The sequence below is a fragment of the Tupaia chinensis genome, unplaced genomic scaffold, assembly GCF_000334495.1.
Source record: "Tupaia chinensis unplaced genomic scaffold, TupChi_1.0 Scaffold148234_1, whole genome shotgun sequence".
Taxonomy (NCBI): Eukaryota; Metazoa; Chordata; class Mammalia; order Scandentia; family Tupaiidae; genus Tupaia; species Tupaia belangeri.
In genome coordinates this window covers 4,848,464-4,873,756 of record NW_006208084.1, presented here as the reverse complement: position 1 = coordinate 4,873,756, position 25,293 = coordinate 4,848,464, and the positions used below count along the sequence as shown (strand labels likewise).

Here is a 25,293-nt window from a genome sequence, read left to right as displayed (position 1 = left end):
AGAAAGTGAGAAATCATCCCCGAGGGGGGATGGCCATGCCACAATCCTTTCTCCTCCATTCTTCTCTTGGGATCTTGGGCACGCACGCACACGCGCCTGACGTGAGTTTTAAGCCACCGGGTCTGGAACTCGAACTGCGGTCGACTACATTGAAGTCCAGTGACACAGCCGTTATGCTAACTGCTGGTCCCTAGAGGAAGAATTTGGACTTTTAGGATAGGCATGTTTTGCTTTATTCCTGATTGTGCTTTTGCCTCTATTGTTTTTCTTCTTTTACTCCCATTTTCACAAATCTTCTTGAATCTTCAGTATTTCTTTTATTTTTAAGAATTATCTATTTAATTCCATGTGTTGTTATTATTTTTAATTTGATCAGAGGGAGACAGAGGGAGAGAGGGAGAGGGAAAGCAAGAAAGCAAGCAGCCAGGTCCGGTACTCAAACTGCGGTCAGCCATGTGGTAATCCAGCGCCTTTGATCACCACGCCTCCTTCAGTATTTCTACACGCTACTTTGAACCCTTCAGATATAATCCTCATTTCCTTGTCTATGGACTGGAAATGTTTCTCCTAAGGGTGTCTGTAAAGCACTTAGCACAGTGCTTAGACTATAGTAGACACTCAGTAAATGGTATCTCCTTTCATGCTCTTTCTTATAATGAATCTTTGTCACTTCATTAAAAAAAAGACATATTTGCATTGCAAAAGATTCTTCAGTTTACAAAAGGGCTTCACCACAGGGGTTTTTTTTGTTTGTTTGCTTTTAATAATAAACCAATGTATTTATTTATTAACATAGTTTTTTTTTTTGGAGAGATTTTCACTATAGGGCGCGTGCGCTCGCCAGACAGACAGAGAGAGACATAGAGACAGAAAGCAAGAAATCACCCCCCAGGGGGATGGTCACTCTGCAATCCCTTCTCCTCCATTCTCCTCCCGGGATCTTGGGCACACATGCACAGGTGCCCGGCGTGAGTTTTAAGCCACTGGGTCCAGGACGCGAACTGCAGTCGACTACATGGGAGTCCAGCAACATAGCCATTACGCTAACTGCTGGTTCCCTTTTTTTGTTTTTGTTTTTTACATAGTTAAGGTCTAGATTTTTGATGTTTATTTTTTGAGTTTGCTACAGGATATATGTGCTCACCAGAGAGAGACAGAGAGGGAGGAAGCACTTTCCAATGCAACACGGCTAGGCCAGTGCCCTTCTCCATTTCTCCATCCAGTTGGGAGACAGGGAACGCACATGCACCCAATGCGTTTCTCAGTCCTCCAGGGCCGAGATTTGAACTGTTCGACCATGTGGGATTCGGTTCCCTCAACAGCTAGGGCACAGAGCTGGTCCAACCGATATTTTAAAAATAGGATTCTGTTTCCACATTCCTTTAAGAGTATTCTTTACTGAGTCTCCATCAACATAATTGACACAGTGCTGATGCACCAGCTCTGCTTCCTCCTGCCTCTGTGCATGGATGAAGCTGCTCTCCTGGCATGGAATGGACTGAACTTTTTAATTTTTTTTTTTTTTAAGTTTTGCTATAGGGAGCATGCACTCACCAGAAAGAGATAGGGAGAGAAAGAAAGTGTGAAATCACCCCCAAGGGGGATGGTCATGCTGCAATCCCTCCTGCTCCATTCTCCTCTTGGGATTCCAGGCACCCATGCACACGTGACCCAGCATGTCTCTCAAGCCACTGGGTTCAAAACTCCCACTACGTGGGATCCAGCTGCCTTAACCACTGTACCACCTGGCTAACCTCTGAACTTCTAAAATAAAAACCTTCCCTTTATTTTCCCAGAGGAATGTTAGGATAGAAATAGTCTGCTGCAGATGATTCAGCATGAGAAGACCCAAGTTTCCTCTTTACTTCACCTTAAAAATGGCCTCTCTTGGGACCAGCAGTTGGCGTAATGGCTAGGTCACTGGACTCCCACATAGTCGACTGCTGTTCGAGTCCCAGACCTAGTGACTTAAATTCACACCGGGCGCATGTGCATGTGTGCCCAATATCCTGAGAGGAGAATGGAGGAGAAGGGATTGTGGTGTGGCCATCCCCCCTGGGGATGATTTCTTGCTTTCTGTCTCTATGTCTCTCTCTGTCTTTATAGCGAGCGCACGCGCCCTACAGCAAAAACCTCTCAAAAAAAAATGGCCTCTTTTAACCAATTCTTCAGTTTTCCATGTGCCTGAAAGGGGATGTTGCATCCTAGTCACTCTGCCTTCTAAAACAGGCTGTTACTTTCAATACGTTAACATACTTTGAAATTTATCAGAAATCAATTGTCCAATGAGTTTATTATTGCTATTAGTGGTGTCTTCAATTGTCTTTTTTCTTTTTTCCTTTTAATTCTAACCATCTCATAAAATTCTAAGCATCCTGAGGGCTTTTCATTTTGTTAGGCTTTTTTTTTTTCTCTAGTGTCTACTGCTTTCAAGGTAGCCAATTAAAAAGCAAATAAGTGGAATTAATAATATGTATGGACTAGGCCACCATCCAGGTCACTGTCTAATAATCTTCATAAAGGCCTGGCCAGGCCGAGCCCAATAATCTACTTAAGTTTGCTTAAAGCACTTTGTTGGATCCTTAACACCTGTTGAGTGTTGAAAAGTTAATCTGGGGACCAGCAGTTAGCGTAATGGCTATGTCGCTGGACTCCTACGTAGTCAACTATGGTTCGCGTCCCAGACTCGGTGGCTTAAAACTCACGCCGGGCGCGTGTGCGTGCGTGCCTAAGATCCCGATAGGAGAATGGAGGAGAAGGGATTGTGGCGTGACCATCCCCCCTGGGGGGGGATTTCTTGCTTTCTCTCTGTCTCTCTCTGTCTGTCTGGCGAGCACACACGCCCTATAGCAAAAACCTCTCCAAAAAAAAGAAAAAAAAAAGTTAATCTGCAGTTCCTGTCTGGGCTAACTTTGACCTCCTGCAAGTCTTGCTTTGTCCTCCCTTCCTCCCATCCTTCTTTCTTTTCCTCCTATCTTCCTTTCCTTTTTTTTTTTTTTATTTTTAATTTCTCATTGACTCTTTTGGTCACCAGTCTCTGCTCTAAGCTCTGGAGACAATAGTGGGCAGTATAGACAAGGCCCCTGTCCTCATGGAGCTTACACTCTGGTGGGGATAAGTGTTCATCAGATCGCCTTCCCTGAGGGCTGCAAGATTACAAGCCACAGCAGGCACCATGAAGGCCCACCGTGCAGTGAGAGAACTGACCTAGTTTGGGGCGAGGAGACAGCCCTGCGGGTTGAGACAGGGAGAATAAGAGGATACAGAGGAAAGCGTGAGGACACCATGCAGCAGAAATAGCATGTGCAAAGGCCCTGCGGTGTTGGGAGTCTTGGTTCTCTGGGGAAGAATGAAAGCTACTGTAACTGGACCAGACGGAACAAAGACAGTGGGTGAGAGACACCTCTGGCAAGGCCAGCAGAGCCAGAGACATCTGTGTCGTAAACATTTTGCCCTTCAGCTGAAAAGCAAATGGGGGGGGACCAGCAGTTAGCGTAATGGCTATGTCACTGGACTCCCACGTAGTCGACCGCAGTTCGCGTCCCAGACCCGGTGGCTAAAACACCAGGCGCATGTGCATGCGTGCCCAAGATCCCGAGAGGAGAATGGAGGAGAAGGGATTGCGGCGTGACCATCCCCCCCTGGGGGGTGATTTCTCACTTTCTGTCTCTCTGTCTCTCTCTGTCTGTCTGGTGAGCGTACACGCCCTATAGCAAAAACCTCTGAAAAGAAAAAAAAAAAAAAAACAAATGGGAAGCCACTGAAGCGTTCTCAGGAAGAACTGTGTGGGTGACACACACGTGTTACTTTGTCTCTGCAGGAGCGATGCAGTCATACACGTGGTCTCTGACCTACACAGTGACGACGGCTGCTGGGTCCCCAGCTGAAAACCCCCAGCAGCTGCCCTGTATGAGAAGTACCCACGGGCCTTCTTCCTCCGTCACACACAGAATACCAGTTTACCCGCACAGAGAGGAGCACGGGTAGGTTACTTCCCCGGGTGCTGCCTTCCTCTTAAATCTGACTTGAAGAGGGTGTCTGAGCGGCCGTGTCAGTTCTCAGGGTGCTCGACACCACGCCGCATGTTGGTCTCACGTAATCCCTGCAACCAGCGGGTGAGGTCGGTGACAAGGTGTTAGTGACCCTGTCGTACAGAGGAGGAAATTGAGACTTGGCTGATGAACTTCACTTCCCCGAAGCCACACACGCAGCTCGCAAATGGGGGGGGGGGGGCCCAGACTGAACATCTGTCTAAAGCCTGTGTTCTTCGCTCTTTACTCTTTAAAGCCTCAGCTGAAAACCCCCTTCAGCAGTGCCCTGGGTGGCTCTGTACACACCGTAGGCTTACAAAGCCTCACGGTAGGTGCATGTCTTTTCTGACTCTGAAGAGGAGGGCTTCCTCACCGAGGGCCAGAGCTCCCTGGAAAGCTGTGGTTTGCTCAAGGGGCTCGTGGGGTGCCTGTGGGGTCCAGTAGTGCTTTCTAATCTGGATAAATACATCTTTTGCCTTGCCCCTATTTTTTCGAATCTGTGTAGTGATGGTTCTGTGATGAATAAACAACAAACCCATCCGAAAGCGTTACTACCTAAATCATAGTCTCTTTTTGCCAGTGTGTGTTGTCTTTATCAAAAGATACTAGCCTTATGGTGTCTAATGAGCAGAGTTCTGCAAACCACCTATGGTCTTAATAAGATGCTACCAGGACCAGCAGATGGTATAATGGTTACATTGCTGGACTCCCACGTATTCGAACATGGTTCAAGTCCCAGACCCAGTGCCTTAAAACTCATGCTGGACACGTGTGCGTGCATGTCTAAAATCCTGAGAAGAGGACCAAGAAGGGATTGTGGTGTGGCCATGCCCCCTGGGGAGTGATTTCTCGCTTTCCATCTCTCTGTCTCTCCAGCGAGTGCACACACTGTGTAGCAAAAAAATAAATAAATAAATAAAAGACCAACAACAACAACAAAAAAAACAAAAACAACTCGCTCCAGGTGCGTGTATGTGCATGCCCAAAATTCCAAGAGGAGAATGGAATGTAGTGTGACCATCCTCCCCCCCCCCGCCCCGGGGGGGTGATTTCTCACTTTTTTTCTATCTCTTTGGAGAATACATGTACCCTATAGCAAAAATCTCTCTCTCTAAAAAAAAAAAAAAAAAGAGAGAGAGAGAAAATTTAAAAGAGATGCTATCTGTGGCCACCTACAGACTGGTTCCAGCAGACCACCTGTGGGATGAGAAGGGAAGACCTCTGGGTCCCTCCTCATGGTGGCCAGCACAGTGCTACAAGGCAGTGACAGGGACCTGGGCTCAGATCTGGAGGCTGGTATACTTTCCCACAAGTTCAGGTGTCCCTGGGACAGCCATTATTTCTCAGAGAGACTCTTCTAGTATCTTCTCACACATTTAGAATGGACTCTGAAGAAAAATTGCAGAGAGCTTTTGGATTCTGTGGGAATGGCAGAACAGGACGGTCCCAGGTCAGCATGTGTGCTGTAAGGATGCGACTACGATAATCGTAGGCTGGGCTTACATTGGCCTTCTGTTTTATAGTACGGCTTCACCCCTGCGATCCTCAGAATAACCATGTGCAGCATTTTTACAAACGTAAGAAGCAGGGTTGTGAGTAGCCCAAGCTCACCTGACGGGGCAGTGGTGGAGGCTGACTTAGAACCGGGGCCTGATGCCTGCTCAAGGATGCCATGGCGCTTTCCCCGAGGACAGAACTACAGAAACACGCTCAGTCCTTCCCAGCAGAGGCCCGAGCAACACAAAAACTTAAGTCCCAAAGTGATCCCTTCTGGGTTTTGTTGTTCTTCTTTTTTATTTTTTTTTTTCCTTCCTATTTGACTTCAGGATTTATTATGGGGAGGACAGAACTACAGAAACACGCTCAGTCCTCCCCAGCAGAGGCCCGAGCAACACAAAAACTTAAGTCCCAAAGTGATCCCTTCTGGGTTTTGTTGTTCTTCTTTTTTATTTTTTTTTTTCCTTCCTATTTGACTTCAGGATTTATTATGGGGCTTTTTAACACAACAGGAGAAGAGGTTTCCATCACTAATTATGTTTTGCTCAGAGCTGGCTTTCACTCCCTGAGGGCTTGCTGGGTGGTAAGGGAGGTAGCCTGAGTCGAGGGAGAAAAGAATCAACCCGGGATTTTAAGCTTATCACAACAAGGCCACAGAGGAGAGGTGGTAAGAACCCAAAACACGAAGGAAATGATGGTGGTGATGGGGGGGCAGGAGGGGAGAGGAATAGACAAAAAGAAGAACAAACAGTAAAAAGAATGGATGAGGTGAATTTTTAAAGGTGTCAAGCAGATTTGTTCTCCCTGCTATTACTCACACGATTCCATGTGCATTTTAGATACACGGGAAGCTATAACTATGGGAGCTATGGCAACCAGCATCCTCCCCCGATGCAGAGCCAGTATCCGGCCCTCCCCCATGATGCAGCCATCTCCGGGCCACTCCACTACTCCCCTTACCACAGGAGCTCTGCACAGGTGAGTTGGCGGTCCTGCTTGCTTGCCCAGGCGTGGATATGTGTGCAGCCAAGTCCAGTCATGTAACACAGCTAATGAGCACCTTCTGTATACGGCGTGCCCAGCCTCTCTGTCCCCAGGGAGAGAAGAGTCATTAGTGTCATTTCTACCCTCCTGCGGCTGGCCCACGGTGGGTGCTCCATCAGCTTCTCGCTTAGCTTTCCCTCACGAGTCTCAGTGTTCAACGGATTTCCTCAGTTGCCTCTTCTCTGTGACCTCGCTTAGGTCAGGATCCAATCCATCGCATGCCTGTTGCCCTTCTCTGGGCAGCCAGCCCTCACACGCAGCCCTAGGTCTCTCCTCTCCTGGGTAGACTTTCGTGAGGTCCCACCAGGACACTCACACTGCAGCATCATTCTGTCTGGTCTCAGTCTCCCATGTCGGTTCCTTTTCCGGGCCTCCCCCACACACACACACACTTAATCTTAACCAGAAGAATCTTCCTGAATTGGACCCTTTTTCAGGTCCACCTTTGATCACCCACCTCCTTGGGCATGTCACTGCCAAACCAAGCTGGCCCTCCGTGGCCCATGGTGGATGGAAACGGTGGCTGCACCTGTAACACCACAGTGCTGGGCACTCTGCTTGTCTGAGACTCTTGTCTGTGTGTTGGCCCCAAACACAAATGGTGGCCAACCCCATTCAACTCCACATCCTAAATGGCTCTCAACCCCTGCTGTTCATGCCTCAGCTCAGGTTTTGATTATTCGAACCTAGATGATGACAGAAGCCTTCCTGGTGGTCTCTGTGTCTCTAAAATTCTGGTCTGCTCCCTACACCACAGCTAGAGGACTCTTCTGGGGAAAAACCCAATGAATGTGACACTTCTCCTCTTTGATGCAGCATCACTTTCAGGGTCAAGTTCGATTCTTTGGCATGTCCCTGAAGACTTGCTGCCTCTCTGACCTACCCCACTGCCTCTTTCTCAGCAGGCCAGCCCACGAGCAGTTGGCCGGCATGTGCTGCATTCCTCGGTGCCTTTGCAGACGTGGCTCCCTCTGGCTGGGAGGCTCTCCCCTAGCCTCGTCTGCTCGTTGTTCAGGACAAGCATCTTGCTGTCTGTGTGGTATCTCCTGACAGTACCCCTTCCTTCCTCTAGGACCTTGATGGCTGCCCCTTTCCGGGCCTGTCTCAGTGGTACTTCTCATACCCTGTATCACTTTTTTGCCCTAAAGTAGATTTGCTTCCTTCGGACCGCCACAGGAGCCCCCTAGCACCTGGAGGCAAAGGTTAAGTCTAGTATCTGTGGTCCCAGCACATGGCGCCTATCAAAAAAGCAGCCAACTTTCCCAAAAAGTTGCTGCGTGCCGGACTCTGCACCAAGCACATTCCATATCCTCTCGATAGCCCTGCCGAAGACGACATGAGCCTCAGAATAACTTGCCTGAGGATCTGAGTCAGGCAGTGTGGCCCCTGCCCAAGCTCTCACATACCACCCTGTGCTGCCTGTCATGCAGACATTCACTGTATACTGAGCAGATGAGTATGAGGGAGGCACCCTCAGCGTGAACACCACCACGGTGGCCCAACCCCCCACATCCATTCTGCAGGCACAGGAAGCCACAGTTCTGTTTGCACCAGGGAGCGGCAAGATTGGAGCTATGCCTAAGACAGGGAGCTCTCTGGGACCAGCAGTTAGCGTAATGGCTATATTGCTGGACTCCCACGTAGTTGACTGTGGTTCGTGTCCTGGACCCAGTGGCTTAAAACACGCCGGGTGCGTGTGCTTGCGTGCCCAAAGATCCCAAGAGGAGAGTGAAGGAGAAGGGATTGCGGCGTGGCCATCCCCCCGGGGGGTGATTTCTCGCTTTCTCTCTGTCTTTCTCTCTGTGTCTGGCGAGTGCACACGCCCTATAGCAAAAACCTCTAAAAAAAAAAAAAACAGAGAGCTCTCAAGTCCCCCATAGGATGGACTCGAAAGGGGCACTGTGGAGACAGGGCCGTGCGCCAAAGTGTTTGCAGCAGTCTAGGCAAGAGACAGCAGGACTGAAGCTGGGGGTGGAGGCTGCAGTCACTTGCCTCCGAGGGAGGACACGGAGAAGAGTGTGTGCACAAACACGGGCACTCTGGGCAAACAGGCGTCTGTTTTGATTTCCATCTGCAATACCAAGGGGAGCCCTGGTTTAATCCCCAGACAAGCCAAGAGGTTGATTCCACTGAATCATCACCTGGGGCATTCATTATTGGTCTCTGACTGCGTCACACAGAGGTGCCAGCTCCTTAGGTGCTGCCTCCCTCGGGAGTAGAGCCCGTGCCTCTCAGTGGGATCCGCCGAACAGCTCAGAAGTGCTGCTACAGCCTGGGTCACACGGGGCACCCTCCAAGCAGCTCGCCTGTTCTTTCATTCATTCATTCCTCAATGGTTGCTGGGTGCCTACTATGTGCAAGCACTGTCCTGAGCCTCTGGGAATGCAGCCGAGCAGACAGAAGCGTGCCTGCTTTGGGAGACCACATCACCAAGTCACAGCTCCCAGCATTATCTTCCCTCTTTCCTACTCCTGCCCGCTCAGGAAATTTCAGGAGCTGGCTTTCTGGGGTGATATTTTTAAAGCCATTGCTGTAAAGAGAGGCCAAGGTCTCTTCCAGGCCCTTGTAGTCCCCAAAGATAGTTCTGGGGCATCCGCTCTGGAAGCCACAACGTCTCCAGCTGAAATACTATCACGTGACAGCTGGTCTTAATAGATGGGCCTAAGGAATAAATGAAGGCCGGTGGAGGAGCCCTGAGAATCCAGTGAGAGGGTGTGAGAGGCCACAGGGTCTTTGGCCAGCCTCATCACCACCACGCCTTGTGACCCTTAGAAGCGGGCCTCTGAAGCCCCTCACCCCCAACATGCACACACACACACCTACACTTTATGATTTACGCTTTAGTCTCCATCTGTAAAGTAGGGTGGGGAAAAGTTAATTATATCACTTCTAGACCCAGGTTGATGGACAAGGTCGGTGTTCAAAATGCTCTCCTGGGGAAGGTACTGTTTCAAGGCAAAGTACCCTCTGTTTACTGTTTCATTAACATTTATACATCAAGCACTGTTCTAGGTACAGTGGATGCATGGATTCATTTAATCCCTGTAACAACCTCAAGAGGAAGGCATTTTCCCCCCAGTTTTTCTTTCTTTATTACTTTTTTTAAAGATTTATTTATTTGTTTATTCAATTCCATTTGCTGTTATTATTTTTCTATTTGATCAGAGAGAGACAGAGAGAGAGAGAAAGGGAAAGCGAGAAAGCAAGCCACCAGGTCCGGGACTTGAACCGTGGTGGGCCATAGGGGAATCCAGTGCCTAACCACCACGCCACCTGCCTCTTTCCCCCAGTTTTTAAAGATGAAGTGACAGCCTCAGAAGCTGACATGCCCCGTGTCATGCACCCATAAGCAGCAAAGCAGACCCAAGTCCATTCTCTGACTCTCAGCTCCAATCCCAAGCCAGCAACACTGAATACCACTGTATTTTAGAGGGTGGAAGGTAAATTCAAGAGGTTACTGATACTATTTTCAGTATGTTTCAAGTTAGCAAAGAGAAAAAGCACACACCCAAGATACCTTATTTCTTCCCTTTATTGGTTCCTTGGTTTAAAGCTGAGCATACAGGAGAAAATCCACTGCGGGGGTAATTCGTTTCAGCTTTCCGGAGCAGAGGTCAAGCTTTTCAGTTCTAGGTAATTGAATATCACACTTCACTAGGTCAGACTCACTAGGAAAAAGGTCAGTCTGAACTGAAGAAAAATCACAAATGTATGATATCGTTAAAGGACTGCAACTGGTTGTCAGAGTAAGAGTAACTGAAAGAAACTACTGCTAAAAAATAGCTGCTAGATTTGCCTTTAAAAACGAATATATACGTGAAGGGCAGTAACTGTATCACATCCCAGCATCCATATGCTCAAAATAATTTTTTTTTTTTTAGTTTTGTTACAGGACACATGAGGGAATGGGGGGGGGGGGGGCTTAGAAATTATTCCCTGGGGTATGGCCATGCTGCAACCCTTTCTCTTCTAATTTCTTTGGGGACTGGGGGCATGCATGCCCGTATGCCTGGCATGATTTTTAAGCTACCCAGTCTGGGAATCAGTGAGCCATGTGAGATCCAGTACCTCAACCGCCACGCTATCTACTGGCCTCTGTTCAAAATAATGTTTAGCCATTCGTTTCTGAAATATTGGGTCACTGGAAAAGTCATGACATATTTTTCTGGTTTTCTATGCAAAAATGCATCGCGACTTTTCCGATGACCCAATAGAACACACCTCTGTGCCCTTGTTTATACTTCTTATTTGCAGGACACATACTTTGCAGGGCTGGAATAAAATTCCCAGCCCTGCTTAAATTCTTATAATTTTTGTTTTTGTTTTTGAGAGATTTTTGCTACAGGGCACGTGCGCATACCATAGAGACAGAAAGTGGGACATCACCCCCCAGGGGTGATGGCCATGCTGCAATCCCTTCTCCTCCATTCTCCTCTCAGAATTTTGGGCATGCACTCACATACACACACCCAGTGTGAGTTTAAGCCGCCAGGTATGGGAATCGAACCATAGTCAACTACATGGGAATCCAGTGACATAACCATTATGTCATCTGCTGGTCCCAATTCTTATAACTTCTGAACTAGTCAGTTCAGAATGAATGAGGCTTCATAGTGTAAGGTTTGTATTATTTTAGAAAAACACCCTTTTGCAACTATGCTGTACTCATTTACATCAAAATAACTGAACCAGCGGGATGGTGTCTCCTGGCCCTTCCTGAGTTCTCCATTCCCATGTCCATCCAGAACGAAAAAACAAACTAGACCAAAACACAGGGATACAACATATTTCTGAGCCCCATTCAATTCATGTTCCTCACATTTCTACCTTGTCAGTGGTCACGAATATAAACTGGAGCCTTTGAGTTCAAAGCCATTTGACCAACCCAACTGGAGGGCTAGGAATATACTTACAGTGGACTTGAAAGCTGTTCCTTTTTCTCTCCTGAATGGCCAAGGCCCAGTCTGGCCTGGCCCAGACCAGCCAAGGCTAGGTGGGAGCTACAGAGTTTGTTGAGGGTACTCTACTTTTGGATACCATCTTGGGCTAAAGAGAAAAAAGTAATCACTCAACCACATGAGGTATGACCTCTGACTACAGAGCCAGGTACCCCAATTTATTCATCTGAGATGTGGGGATAATTATAGTACCTATTTCACAGGGTTGTTGTGAGGGTCAAGTGAGGTAATAAGAATTAGAAATGGGTCTAGGGCCCAGCAGGTGGTGTGGTGATTAAGGCGCTGGACTCTCACATGGCTGATTACAGTTTGAATCCTGGACCTGGTAGCTTATTCTTACTTTCTCACTTTCTCTTTCTCTCTCTCTCTCTGTCTCTCTCTGGTGAACACATGTGCCCTATAGCAAATAAAAGAGTAATAATAATAAATAAATAATTTAAAAAGAGCAGGACCTTGCTCATAGTGAGTACATTTGTAAGTATCATTACCCATTCCCCTATAATATGGTTATATTTAGTGTAATTAGTAGGTCGTTGGAAAAGTCACGATATATTTTTCTGTTTTTCTGTGCAAAAATGTGTCATGACCTTTCCGACGACCCAATACATAATTAACTGTCTCCCTCACTAGACTAACTCTGTGAAGGCAAGAACCAGGTCCTTTTTCTCTCATCATTGTACTCCCAGGGCCCAGCACAGAGTTTGACCCTTAGCGAGTGCTCGGTAAATACTTGTCAATGAAACGAATGCATGAATGAATGGATCCTTACTCTGGTACTAAGTCGTGTGACCTCGGTGAGGCCATTTCCCTTCTCTTGACCCCAATCCTATCATCTACAAAACCAGAGGTGGGGCCAGATGGTCTGTCACTAGGCTCTTCCTATCATTAATGGAGCATGACCCTGTGATTCTAAAAAGGACATTAATAAATAGTTAACACATTTTCAGAACTTATCACTCAATTAATCCCAACCCTAAAAGCTCAGCTGAGTGGACTCTCTTGACAAAAATTTCGGGGGGAGGGGGGGCTACATCCCTAGCCAGCAGAAGTTAAGAGGAAGCCTGTTTGGGGCGGGCCCATGGGCTGTACGTTGGTGCAGTGAGAGCCGCCTTTCATAGGAAAACAGTTTGTGCTCCTGACTGGGCCACCTTTCACCCCGTGCTCCAGTAGTAGCCCGTTCAGTAACGGTCAGGGATAAAGGGCCCATTCTTCCCTTTCCATGTGTAGGAAAGTCAACCTTGGTGTGGGGAGTCATTTCTAAAAATAGAACTTTCTAAAATGGTTCCAAAGAGGCCAAAAGTCAATCCCAGATGGGCTTAAGCCACAACCACTTGATGGGTCCTTTGACTACAGGCACACACACACACACACACACACACACACACACGCACACACACACACACACACGCCCACGAGCTCCTCTCACACATCCCTGTCATGGGGTGACTTGGATCCATTTTAAAATCAGTAGTGACAGTGTGTAATTTGACCCAGAGAATGGTAACTTCCTGTTATGGGCCCTCAACAAAAAGAGCCTTTATTCCAGGCAGAGATCTCTAGACCGCAGAGTTTGTGCCCAGCATGCTTAAGGCCCCTGCGTGAAACCGGATGTGAGTGTGAAAGGTGAGGTGGGTGCCATAGGCCAGCCTCTGCCACTCCCACCAGACAAAATAGAAGCTTCATTGGTCACGTCAAGCGCCAGCCAAGGCAGCGGGCACTTGAGCCATCTCGTCTTTCAATGGCCTCTTCACCACAGGGAAAACGAGTCACTGACTCATTTGCAATTAGCTGACCTAACAGGACAGAATTTTCCATGCCAGAGTCCGTGGTAACAGAATTTTATTGTCACATTGGAGATATTTTGAGCTGGTCTCATTTCCAGGCAATTACTCTTTTGAATCTATGACACAACTTCTGGGCACAGCTGTGTCGAGGGTCCTTGACTGGGCACAAAAGCCACACTCTCTTGGCTTCTGTGGGAAGGAACTCCAAGGCCATACTGTGACATTTTACCTACACAAGCCACAGCAAGTGAGGGCTCTGTAAGAACCAGTAAGCTGAGGCCAGGTCACAATCCTAAACCCCTGTGCCCTTTGAGGAGGAAAGAGCTTAATGAAGGAACCGTGTCACAGAGAAAGGTGAAAGAGCTGGCTTCCAAAGCAGAGTGCTGGCCTTCCCCATTAATTCAGTAATGACGCGTCAGCGTAGTGTGGGTCAGTCAGCGGGATAACGGGGAAAGGCGCTACCCAGGGCCGGGTCCTCAGGCCTGCTCTCCCACAGCTTACTGCGCGACTTTGGGCAGGACACCGCACACTGCTCTCATCTGTACAGCGCAGGCTCGGATGTCGGCAGCCCTCACCTACGCTCTTTCTAGTGCTCATATCCCAGTGTCCATTCACCAGATACAGCACCTGCTAGGTGCCAGCTACCTGACCAGACGTGGGGAATATGGTGGTGAACACGGCAGAGCTCCACCAGGCACGTATGGCTACAGGCCAGTGGGAGGAGACAGCTGCCAGGGGGCAGGACAATGAGGTCCTGAGAGATGGAAGGTGGAGTGTTTAGCTTCTTGAGATGGGATGTCCAGAAGTCTCCTTGAACTCAGAGCTGAAGAACGATAAAAGGGCAGGTGTGTCAGGAGCCCAGGTTAGGAGTATAAAGAAGGGTTCTAGTCAGAGGGGACAGGGAAGACACAGTTCCCTGAGAGAGGGACCAGCTGGGGATGCCTCTGTGCCAGGGAGAGCCCCTTGAACTGAGGTGACATGTGCCCAGGGAGCTCACTGGAGAGAACATAGAGATTATAAGGAAGGAGATTGGACCTTGTTAAAAATTAGAGACTTTGTTTTTGTTTTGTTTGTTTGCATCTGCTTGCCAGAGGGAGGGAGGGAAAGAAATCATCCCTCAGGGAGAATGGCCATGCTGCAATATCTACTCCTCTGTTCTCCTCTTGGGATTTTGGGCATGCATCCATGTGCCCAGGGTGATTTTCAAGCTGCCAGGTCTGGGGCTCATACCATGGTTTACCACATGGGAGTCCAGTGCTATAACCAACACGCCACCTGCTGACACCCAAAAATTAGGGACCCTTTTGTAATAATCTTTCTTTCTTTCTTTCTTTCTTTCTTTCTTTCTTTCTTTCTTTCTTTCTTTCTTTCTTTTTGAGAGAGATTTTTGCTATAGGGTCCATGTGCTCACCAGAGAGACAGAGAGAGGCAAAGAGACAGAAAGCAAGAAATCACCCCTCCCGGGGGGGATGGCCATGCCACAATCTCTTCTCTATCCTCCTCTTGGGATCTTGGGCACGAACGCACACATGCCTGGCATAAGTTTTTTAAGCCACTGGGTCTGGGACTCAAACCACGGTCAACTGCATGGAAATCCAGCAATGTAACTATTACACTATCTGCTGGTCCCCCAATACTTTGTAATACTGTTTAATACACATTCATGGGATCTTGTTTTCTTCGGCAGGATGCAATTTTACTACGGTTTCTTTGGGACTTACAGTAGGTCCTAACATTTGGAATTCTACTGCTCAGACCTGAAGGCCTGTCCTCACTGCCACACAAACAGCATCTTTAGGCTTCTGTAATGCACAGCACATGGGGACACGGCAGTGATTCTGATCTGATTTGGAATTAAGAAAGCCTTGGCATACTGTCCATGGTCTCCTTGGCAACAGCCCTCGGTGCCTTCTCCCCGGAGTTCCCAGACACCACCTACGCCCTTCTCCCTCTTTCCTAACTGTTCTTTTGACTGGGAAGTGGCTGTATTTTGCTATGTAAGGCATGCTGTCCTATGTGGAGGGGAAAAAACCCTCACTGCTAGAATTTGGATCCCTTTTTCTTTACTTCTGAATTGCTGGTTCTCTTTGCATGCTTCAAGACTAAGAGCCTTTGCCTGCTCCCCTTGGGCCCCCGCTCCAAGAAGCCTGAGCAGTTAGTTCCCTTTGGCCACCTCGACTCCAAGGAGCAGCCATTGTTGTCATAACTCCTTCTCTCTGCTGTCTAGGCTTCAGCCTGTCTGTCTCTCTCACAGGAGGCAGCCTCCCACCTAATCCCTTGGGGCTCCACTCTCCAACTGTCAGGGAAGACAGATGGGGAGCAGAAGAATTTGTACATTCACACACACACACACACACACACACACACACACTCCTCTTCGCTGTTCTTGCCATCCTCGTTGATTGGCTCCTGTCCCTGTTGGGGTAGTCCTCAGCACAGCCAGGAAATCTTTGTGCTAACTGGCCTGCAAACTGGGAGCTTTCAAAGGGAGCCCATAGCTCCTCCCCTTCCTCCCCTTGGATCATTCTAAAAGGGGCTTATTTGCATAGCTGTCTTGGTAACAGAAAAGAATGTAAAGGAAGAAGCACTTCACAGGCACTTCTTTTACTCCTAAATCTTTCTAGAACTGCTTCCCCTGTTCTTGGAGCCACTAACACCTGTTGTTCTGACCTGCACAAAAGCAGCCCTCTCCGGCCCTCTCAGTTGGATCTTGACTCTTTCCTGCACATTCACACGAAGCCCAATAATTCACCATTTCCTACTCATGCATCTTCCAGGACGTCAGTGAATGCAAAACAAAAAGAAATGATAGGCATTAATAATAACCTTTGAGGCTGTTGACTTGCTTTCTCTTCAAAAGCCTGCTTTTAGGCTGCAGTTCATAATTGAATTCAACTGTAAAATGCTATTTTTAATAATGTCATTGTATTTTACTTGGGAGAATTTTCCACTTGGGTTGATGGAGTAGGGCCTGTCTCACCTCCATAACTAATGATAAAACTCACAACTATCCATCCATACATCAGTATTTATCTGGACATCTCTTACTACTGCATGCACATGCGCGCCCATGTCTATATTTCCAGTGGGGCTCTTTCCCCTTTTGGGAGTGACTTCACCAGATAGTCCAGGGTAGGCGCACAGAGCCAGTGTTACTGCATGAGTAGACTCTAGCCTCTCTCTGAAATCCTCTGTATTCTACCTGTCGATTTCTTCTCTCTGCCATGGTTCAGTCTTGTAGAAGCTCATCGATAACTCCCATTGATAACATCTTAAGAAACTGAACTTAAAACTGTGAACGTGACTGAAAATGTATACCTGCAACTTCAAGCTAATTTTAACTTTGTGGAATTTCTTTCCCTCCACCAAGTACCCTTTTAATAGCCCCACTTCCCGGATGGAACCTTGTTTGATGAGCAGTACTCCCAGACTGCACCCTACGCCAGTCACTCCCCGATGGCCAGAGGTGCCCACAGCCAACACGTGCTACGCGAGCCCGTCTGTGCATTCCACGAGGTATGGAAACTCTAGTGACATGTACACACCCCTGACCACGCGCAGGAATTCTGAGTACGAGCACATGCAACACTTTCCCGGCTTTGCTTACATCAACGGAGAGGCCTCCACAGGATGGGCTAAGTGACTGCTATCATAGGAATCCATATTTAATATTAATAATAATAATAATTAATAATAATAATAATAAGCCCAACTCCAATCCCCCCCAGAAGAGTTTTTATCTCTCTATGTTGTAACTCATGGGCTATTGCTAGGTGTCCATTTTTCTAATGAATGTGAGGATGGGATTCAATGTGGGATGAATAAACTTTAGTTCAGAAACAGGACTTACTAAAAGTCAGTGGGATTGGGTTCCTGTAGCCAAGCCAGACTTGACTGTTTCTTTACAGAGCACTATCTCGGGCAGGCCAGTCGTGACTTTCCCCTCTGTTCCATGGCTTTGCTTTGCACTGGCAACCACTCCCCGTAAGCTACTTATTTTCCTGTTGACAAAAGCTCTTTAGTTTCGAAGGATGGATACCAGACATGAAATCTGGTTTGTGTTCTTGGATGGGCTCATAATTTACCGAGAGCATTCCCCTTGCCACCTGTCTGTCATCTGACCGTACAATGGACAGCCCTCAGACACGTCCCACCCATCCCTTCTTCCTGGTGGTGTCATCACCGCTTCCTGGAGCACCAGGTCTAAGGGGAGGTGTCTGGCAAGTCGAGATTCCCTGTTACACTCACATCCGCCACAGTACCTGCATTGTCTTGGAATGTAAGCACTGTCTTGAGGGAAGGAAGAGGCCTGTTCTGTATTGCCTTAAGTTGATTGAGGTTTGTAGGGGACGGGTTCTTCTACACACAAGGATTTGTCCTAAGTTTGCACAATGGCTAGCATCAAAAGGCAGGAGAGGGTTTGTTTTTCTTTTAAGTTCTATGAGAATGTGGATGCGTGGCGTAGAGTAGTACCTCACTCAGGCCTGCTGTGTTCACTTTGTGAAACTGGATTGGACCAGACGTTGACTCACCAAGCACCAAGTGTGACAAGGACTTCCACGGTCCCTTCGTAAGACCATAATAATTCCCGACACTTTGATAGAGAAGAGAATTCAGAGCTGTGCCTTTGAGCCTATACTATACTGTGTATGTGTGGAAATAAAAATGTATTGTACTTTTGGAAAATGTTTTTCGTAGGCTTTTTTTTTTTTTCCTGTCAGATTTGTAGCAATTTGTGAGGTTTGTTAGAGATTAACATAGGTTTTCTTTCTGTATCATAAAATGCACCAGGCAATTATGGTGGACCTATTACCCTATGGGTAAGAAATAAATGGAAATATGACATCGGATGTTTTAGCAACTGTTCTGTAAATAAAATCTTTGATCACACCACTCAGTGTGATAATCATGTCTACAGCTAAAATGGAAATAGTTTTATCTGTACAGTTGTGCAAGATATGAATGGTTTCACACTCAAATAAAAAGTATTGAAATGACCTGCCTTCTTCCTTTTCATTTTCTATGATCTGTGTGTGTGTGTGTGTGTGTGTGTGTGTGTGTGTATTAACACTTAAAATGTAAGTAGGCAGAATAAAACTATGTGGTCTCATCTGACTGCTTATCTGGTCCCCATCATCTTGCCATATGAAAATCATTAAAACTTGGATAGGCCACACATCCGCCCGTGAATAACGACTAAGTAAGTAAGCCTACCTGAGGTTTGCAGGGGGCGAGTTCTTTTACACACCAGGATTTGTCCTACGCGTACATACATGGCTAATGTCAGCAAAGGCCTTTCAGCTCTTACAGGGAATATTACTCTTCAATACCACCATCAATAAGAAGTCCCCTGATAGTTCGCTATGCTTTAATGATTACTGGGTTTAAAGATATTTCAAGTGCAGTGCCTTAAATGCTAATAAATAACAGACCAGTAGCATTACTGAATACTTAATAAGTAGTAATAAATTCTTCTCCAACACTGTATCTTTTAAAAAATAATAATTATTTCATGTAACTTTATTTATTTATTTTTAATTTGACCAGAGACGGGCAGAGTGAGAGAGAGACAGAGAGAGAGGGAAAGTGAGAGAGCAAGCTGCCAGATCTGGAATTCGAACCACAGTCAACTATGTGGCAGTTCAGCCCCCTGAACCACCACAGCAACTACTGGCCCCTCTAACACTGTATTTTGATTCTGGGGCTGAGAGAAGTGGAATACAAAAGCAAAATGATTATGTTTTGCCCAAATGTTAAACAGTCTAGGACCTATGAAAGATTCAGAGCCAGATTTCCAGAAATGGCAATAGTGATTCTATTAACTAAAAGGCATGAGAACTTGACAACTCAATTTGCATGTTGAAAGATTTATTTTTAAAGTCAAGTTCTTACTTTATTATATAACATGTATGCCTGAAAAATCACTTAAAGATGGAAATTATTTATATATTACCATAGCATCCCCTTAAATATTATTTAGCTACATTGTTCTACAAAGTGAAACTGGATGTTGGATTTCACTCTCTGATGGTTTGATCTTTCACCCACAATCCATTAGTTGCCTTAATATGAGGAAAGGGAGGGAGAAGGAGAGTAAAATTTTAGACTTGATTGCTATAAAAAATAAACCTGAGAGTGACCAGACCTGCAGCTCTCTTAACAATTCAAAGCTAGCATTCCACAAATGAGACATTGTAGTAAGTTTGACTTCCGACCTTCAAAGCACAAAAAATTAAATAATCCCTCAATTCTTTAGCCAAGTAGCAGTAGCACATAAAAAATAAAACCTATTTACAAGTAACAGTAATGAGTTCATTAACTGCACAAGTCTTTAGATAAAAATCGTCACAGCAAAGGCCTGAGGTCTAGACAGGTAGATCTCTACAGTAACTTTGCAAGAAAGAAAACCTATGCCTCCTTATCACAACACAACCAAGACCTGAGAGTCATAAGCACAGCCACGAAGATGGCAGCTTTATGGAAGGGCAAGGGATCTCTCCGGGGCACAGAGGGCCTATCTCTTGGGAACTGAGAGTTCTGCCTGTGTTCCCCATTCCTGACCCTTCAACTTCAGAACTGGGAAGGGTCTCACTAAGGAAAGGCAACAGCTGCTGTGGGCACATGACTGGAATGCACCGTCTCCCTCTAATGGTCCCAGCCAGTCACCAGAATGGGGATGGGCAAGGTCGGCAGCTGGGAGTGAGGCCAGTCACTTGTCAGAGGAAGAACAGAGGAGTCTTGGCAATAAAGGGACACTCCCCTCTTAGGACTCTTTGAAAAGGACTCTGCCAGCTTGAAACTGACTGAAGTCATGAATAACAGCCAGGATGGCTCACCCACGTTGCAGGCCTGCGGTGACCTCAGCAACCATCCTGCTGTGTCCTTTGTCAGGCCTCTAGTATACCCTAGGTTGAGAGAGAGAGAGAGACTGTGGCCACTCTGAGGCCTCAAGCCAGGCCCAGAATTCCAAGTGTTTGCCATTGAGTAAGCCCAACCTAAATAGGTGAGAGACTGAAGTTGTGGAAAGAGCCACAGTGTGTCCACCATGTGACCTTGGCAGGGTCACCTCCCCAGTCTGGACTTGTTACATGATGGTGACACTCTAAATTAGAGTCTCTGTGCTGATGGAGCAGGGCTGGCAGATCTGGGTGATCTCAGGGAAACAACGGGCTGGACTGGCAGCTGGACAACGGTGCAGGGAGGTTGCTGCAAAAGCGAAGGCAGCGGCTTCACCAGCTGGTGCTAACACAGACTGGGATCTAGACCGTAACCGTAGCCCATATAGTGACACTTCCATGGCCATCACCAAGCACAGCTCCACTTGCTTCCGCCCATCCAGCCCACCCTCTCTTACAGGACTCCAGATAGTCAACTTCTGCAACTTCCCCCCTTCACAACTGGCCTTAATACTTGCTTTAAAACGAGAGAAATCTGGACAAAGAACGAAAGAAAAGAGAACAAAACAAAACAGGATATTTGTCCCAACTTCTTGCACCTCTTAGAGGCAGACTTCCACGATATTTTGGAACAAATCGTGGGAAGGGGGATAGTAAGATACTCCCTTTATTACAGGGGAAGTGGTATGGGGGGGGGTTGAGTTAGTGTAGGTCTCCTGAAGCCCAGGGGCAAGCTCTCTGAAACTTAGTGTATAGAATCCATGCTTAGGTGAGAGCCTCTGGTATGCAAATTATCATCATTGGAAGCTTAAAAAAAACCCTAGTTCAAGTCCCAGATCTGGCGGCTTGCTTTCTCACTTTCCCTCCCTCTCTCTCTTTCTCCACCCTTCTCCCTTTCTCACTCTATCCCTCTCTGGTCAAATTAAAATAAATAAAGTAAAATAAAATAATTCTTTTTCAAAAAGAATTATTATTTTTCAATTGTGACCAGCGAGAGAGAGACAGAGACAGAGAACAAGCAACCAGGGAGTTGAACCACGGTTGGCCAGATGGGAGTCTAGCATTTTTAACCACCACATCACCTGCTGGCCCCATAAATAAAATATTCTTTAAAAAAAAAAAAAAAGCTTTAAAGTGAAGTAGAACTGAGGTCAAATCCTGGTTCCACTCAAGATTGGGACCAGCAGATGTTATAATGGTTAGGTCGCTGGACTCCAACATAGTCGACAGCATTTTGCATCCTGGACCTGGCAGCTTAAAACTCATGCCAGGCACATGTGCATGCATGGCCAAGATCCCAAGAGGAAAATGGAGAAGAAGGGGTTGGGCATGGCCATCCCCTCTAGGAGGTAATTTCTTGCTTTCTGTCTCTCTGGCGCGTATACATGCCCTATAGCAAAAATCTCCCTAGGAAAAACAAAATTACCAAAAAAATAAAGATGCCATACAAGAGATCTTCCTGTTCTAAGGAGGATTGGACTTCAGTGGTTCTCTCCCTCAGCTGCCCATTAAAGTCATCTGGTCAACTTTTAAAAAATATTGACGTGGTGGGACCAGCAGATGGTGTAAAGGCTATGTCACTGGACTCCCATGTAGTTGACCACGGTTCAAGTCCCAGATCCAGTGCCTTAAACTCACGCCGGGTGCGTGTGCATGCGTGCCCAAGATCCTGAGAGGAGAATGGAGGGAAAGGGATTGTGGTGTGCCCATCCCCCCTGGGGGTGATTTCTTGCTTTCTGTCTGTCTCTGTCTTGCTGGCAAGTGCATGCACCCTATAGCAAAAACCTTTCAAAAAAACACAAAAAACAAAAAACAAACTGATATGGGTTGGGCTAGCCCCATTGCCTAGTGGTTAAAGGAACTGGATACCATATGGCCAATTGTGTGTGTGTGTGTGTGTGTGTGTGTGTGTGTGTGTTGAAAAGTTTTTGCCTTAGGGCATGTGTGCTTGCCCAGAGAGAGACAGAGAGAGTGAAAGGCAAAGTGAGAAATTACTGCCTGGGGGAATGGCCATGCTGCAATGCCACCTTCTCCATTCTCCCGGATTTGGACACACACAAGTGCCTGGCATGATTTTTAAGCCACCGAGTCTGAGACTCAAACCGTGGTTGGCCATGTGGAAATCTAGCAACATAACTGCTATGCCATCTGCTGGCCCCAGCAAACTGCATTTTAAATACCAGCCCTGGCACCTTGAGAAACATGCCAGGCACGAGTGTGCGCATACCCAAAATCCTGAAAGGAGGGAAAAACAAGCAAAGGGATTGCAGCATGACCACACCCCATTGGAGGGTCCTTTCTCTCTCCCCTCTCACCCCCCCACCCCCGTCTCTCTCTAGTGAGCCCACACATTCTCCAGCAATTAGGAAAAATAAATAAAACTACTGATGTGGAGGTCCCGCCCACAGGGAATAACTGACCTGGAATATGACCCAGGCATCAGTTGTATTATTTGTGCTATAGGGCATATGCATTTGCCAGAGAGAGAGAGAGAAAGTAAGAAATCAACCCCCTCGGGATGGCCTTGCTGCAATCCCTTCTCCTCCAGTCTCCTCTTGAGATTTTGGGCAGGCGTGCACACATGGAAGGAAGATGCGTGGACCATGTGGGATCCAGCACGTTAACCTCCACGCCACCTGCATGCCTCCAGGCACCGGTATTTTTAAAACTCATTCTGATATTCAAGGTTGAGAAACAAGACCCCTTCCACTTTGAAGTTCTAAGATTCCCTGAGCACGCATGCACCCCCAAGTTTCTTCTTTTTCAGGGTTCCAGTCCTCCAGAGAGAACAGCGCCCAACAAGATGGTAATCTACACTGTTTCCAGTTTTCCTTTTGCTGACAAACCTTCCCCTAACTGCTGTTTCGCTCGTCCTTCAGCCACCCCACCTCCCTGCCACTTTGCCGCCTGCCCTTCTAACCTGGAACTTCTCTGCTTCAGTTCTTTGGCAGCCTCCCAAGTTAAGCCAGCTTGGACACAGTCAGTCCTTGGGGCTTCCTCTTCTTCCAGGAGGTCAGAACCTTTTGTGCTTCAGCAGCCTCCTCCCTGCAGCTCTCCCCCCATTCTTTCTCCTGTACCTCAACCCCCCCACCAGTCCTCTCACCCCCATATTTTCCTGCCACTGGTGTAGGTGGGAAGGAAGACGTGGGCCCCCAGAGTTGGTTTTTAGCGGTTGCTAGGAAAGGAGTGTGGGTGAAGAGAGAGGGTGGGCGGGAGAAATAGGGCTCCCCAGTTCTACGCCTCCCTTTCTCATCATAAATGCCTCAAGAGCTAAAAACCAGTTGTGTGAGATCTATTATGAAAAATAATGAGATCTGACTATGACAGCAGGGGTGAGAGAAAGCCTCAGAAACAGCTGCAGCACTGATACTTGGTATTTATACTAGTCTCCCGATAGAAAAGCCCTTGAGAGAAGTTTAAGAGTGAATTCTCAAGAAACTGCCAAACTGTGCCCCTACGAGGGATGAAATCCAACACATCCCGGCCCCTGTTCCAACCTCTCAAACCATAAACTGCACCATGTCTTCTTAAGAACTAAAATGCAGTCGAGGCGGGACAGCCTTTAAAGGAGGCATCTGCAACACTGGTCTCGCCTCTCACTGAGTAACACGTGCCCCATTTCTGGGATAGATCTGCCTTAATTCTTGGAGGCGCCCACGTCCTGGACTCTTGGGCACGTTAGACCCACCGTTCCCATTTCTCACAGCCACCCTGCAATGTCAATGGTAAGATCTTTCTGTTTCTAGAGGAAGAAACAGCGGCTCTGAGCAGGTGAGTGCCTTGCCCAAGGTCACAAGGTTTAGGAGGTAGGGCTGAGTTTCGAAAACTGCTCTGGGGATCATCTCTGCTCTGTCTACTATAACATGCCATTCCTACTGTTGTTCCCACCAAACCCCCACCCCCACCCCCCTCGCCTAAGCGGCTTTGCAGTTTTTAAATCACCCTTGGCCATGGTCATAGAACCTACTGGGGTCAAAGAGCATTTCAGAAGCTCTTGGGAAATTTTTGTGCTCGCTAAATGAAGGCAGTTTCCAAGTTGGGCACCAGATCGTCCCTGGCACCCGAGGTGGCATTCCACTCACTGTACGTTGACAGCAGAGTAGCCTTCCTCGATCCTTTCCCAAGATAAATACAAACCAAAACATGACCAAGGCCCAAGATTTAGTCATTCTGTAGAGAAGCGGGGAACAAAAGAAAATCAATAATAATGTAAAACAAAACAAAACAAAACACCAGGTCACAGGAGGATTTTTATTACCAGGCTGGAAAAAAAAATAAAGCTCTGCAGGAGAGGTGCAATGAGCCAAGCACTCACTGGAGTGAAGTCATTGGCTGGGGAGGGGAGAAGGGGGGCACTGGCTACCTCTTGCTGTTAAGGTCACTACCCTTTGACAGAGGTGGCCTCTGACCTTAACAACCCTACAATTCTGTTTTGACTGACCCTGAAACCCATGAAATTCAGATGTAGGCACTACCCAAAAGTTGAGATAAAGCTGACTAATATGGGAAAAGCTCCTGGTATGTGCCCCCAGCTGAAAGGAGCTGGCAGTTCTTTGGCGGTAGATGCAATTTATTCTGTCCTCCTCCTTTCAGGGAAATGCTAATCCTTCATAGGCAACGGGAGGGGAAGACTAAAATGTGTTGATGATGAATGACAATAATCCTTTGTCCACCGCCACCTCCTCCTAGGGCTGAACCTTAAGAGTTTAATCAAATGTTGGTAAGTAAATTAATGCTTTACTGCAAAAGGAGGTGGTGGGAAGAAGGGTGGTGAGAATATATTTCCACTGACATGTGATTCTCAATAAACTTAATTGCAAAGGCATTTATATGGGGGTATAGAAAGAGAGTTTTAGATTCCTTATTTACACACACACACACACACAGAGTCACTATCCCAAAACTGCCTTATGTCAGTGTTACAGGTGTTAACTTCAAAGCATAAGACCAAAGCAGTCAGTCTGAAAACAGTAGCTGTGGGCCCACAGGTGGCGGAGAGGTGAAGGCACTGGATCCCCCGTGGCCCAACGCGTGGTTCGAGACCCAGGTCTTGTGGCTTGAAAATCATGCCAGCTGTGTGTGT

General features: G+C 47.1%; 1 protein-coding gene across 4 annotated transcripts in view; it reads left to right on the top strand.

Annotated features, from left to right (window-relative positions):
- Window positions 1–18,226, top strand: part of RFX4 (regulatory factor X4) — a 208,174-nt gene extending 189,948 nt beyond the window's left edge. For all 4 annotated transcript variants that reach the window (XM_006170358.2, XM_006170357.3, XM_006170356.3 and 1 more), the window contains 3 exons: window positions 3,821–3,983; window positions 6,368–6,506; window positions 16,685–18,226. In XM_006170358.2, the coding sequence (XP_006170420.1) occupies window positions 3,821–3,983; window positions 6,368–6,506; window positions 16,685–16,957 (575 nt within the window). In that variant the 3' untranslated portion in view covers window positions 16,958–18,226. The remainder of the gene's footprint in view (window positions 1–3,820; window positions 3,984–6,367; window positions 6,507–16,684) is intronic.
- The last annotated feature ends 7,067 nt before the right edge of the window (window positions 18,227–25,293 follow it).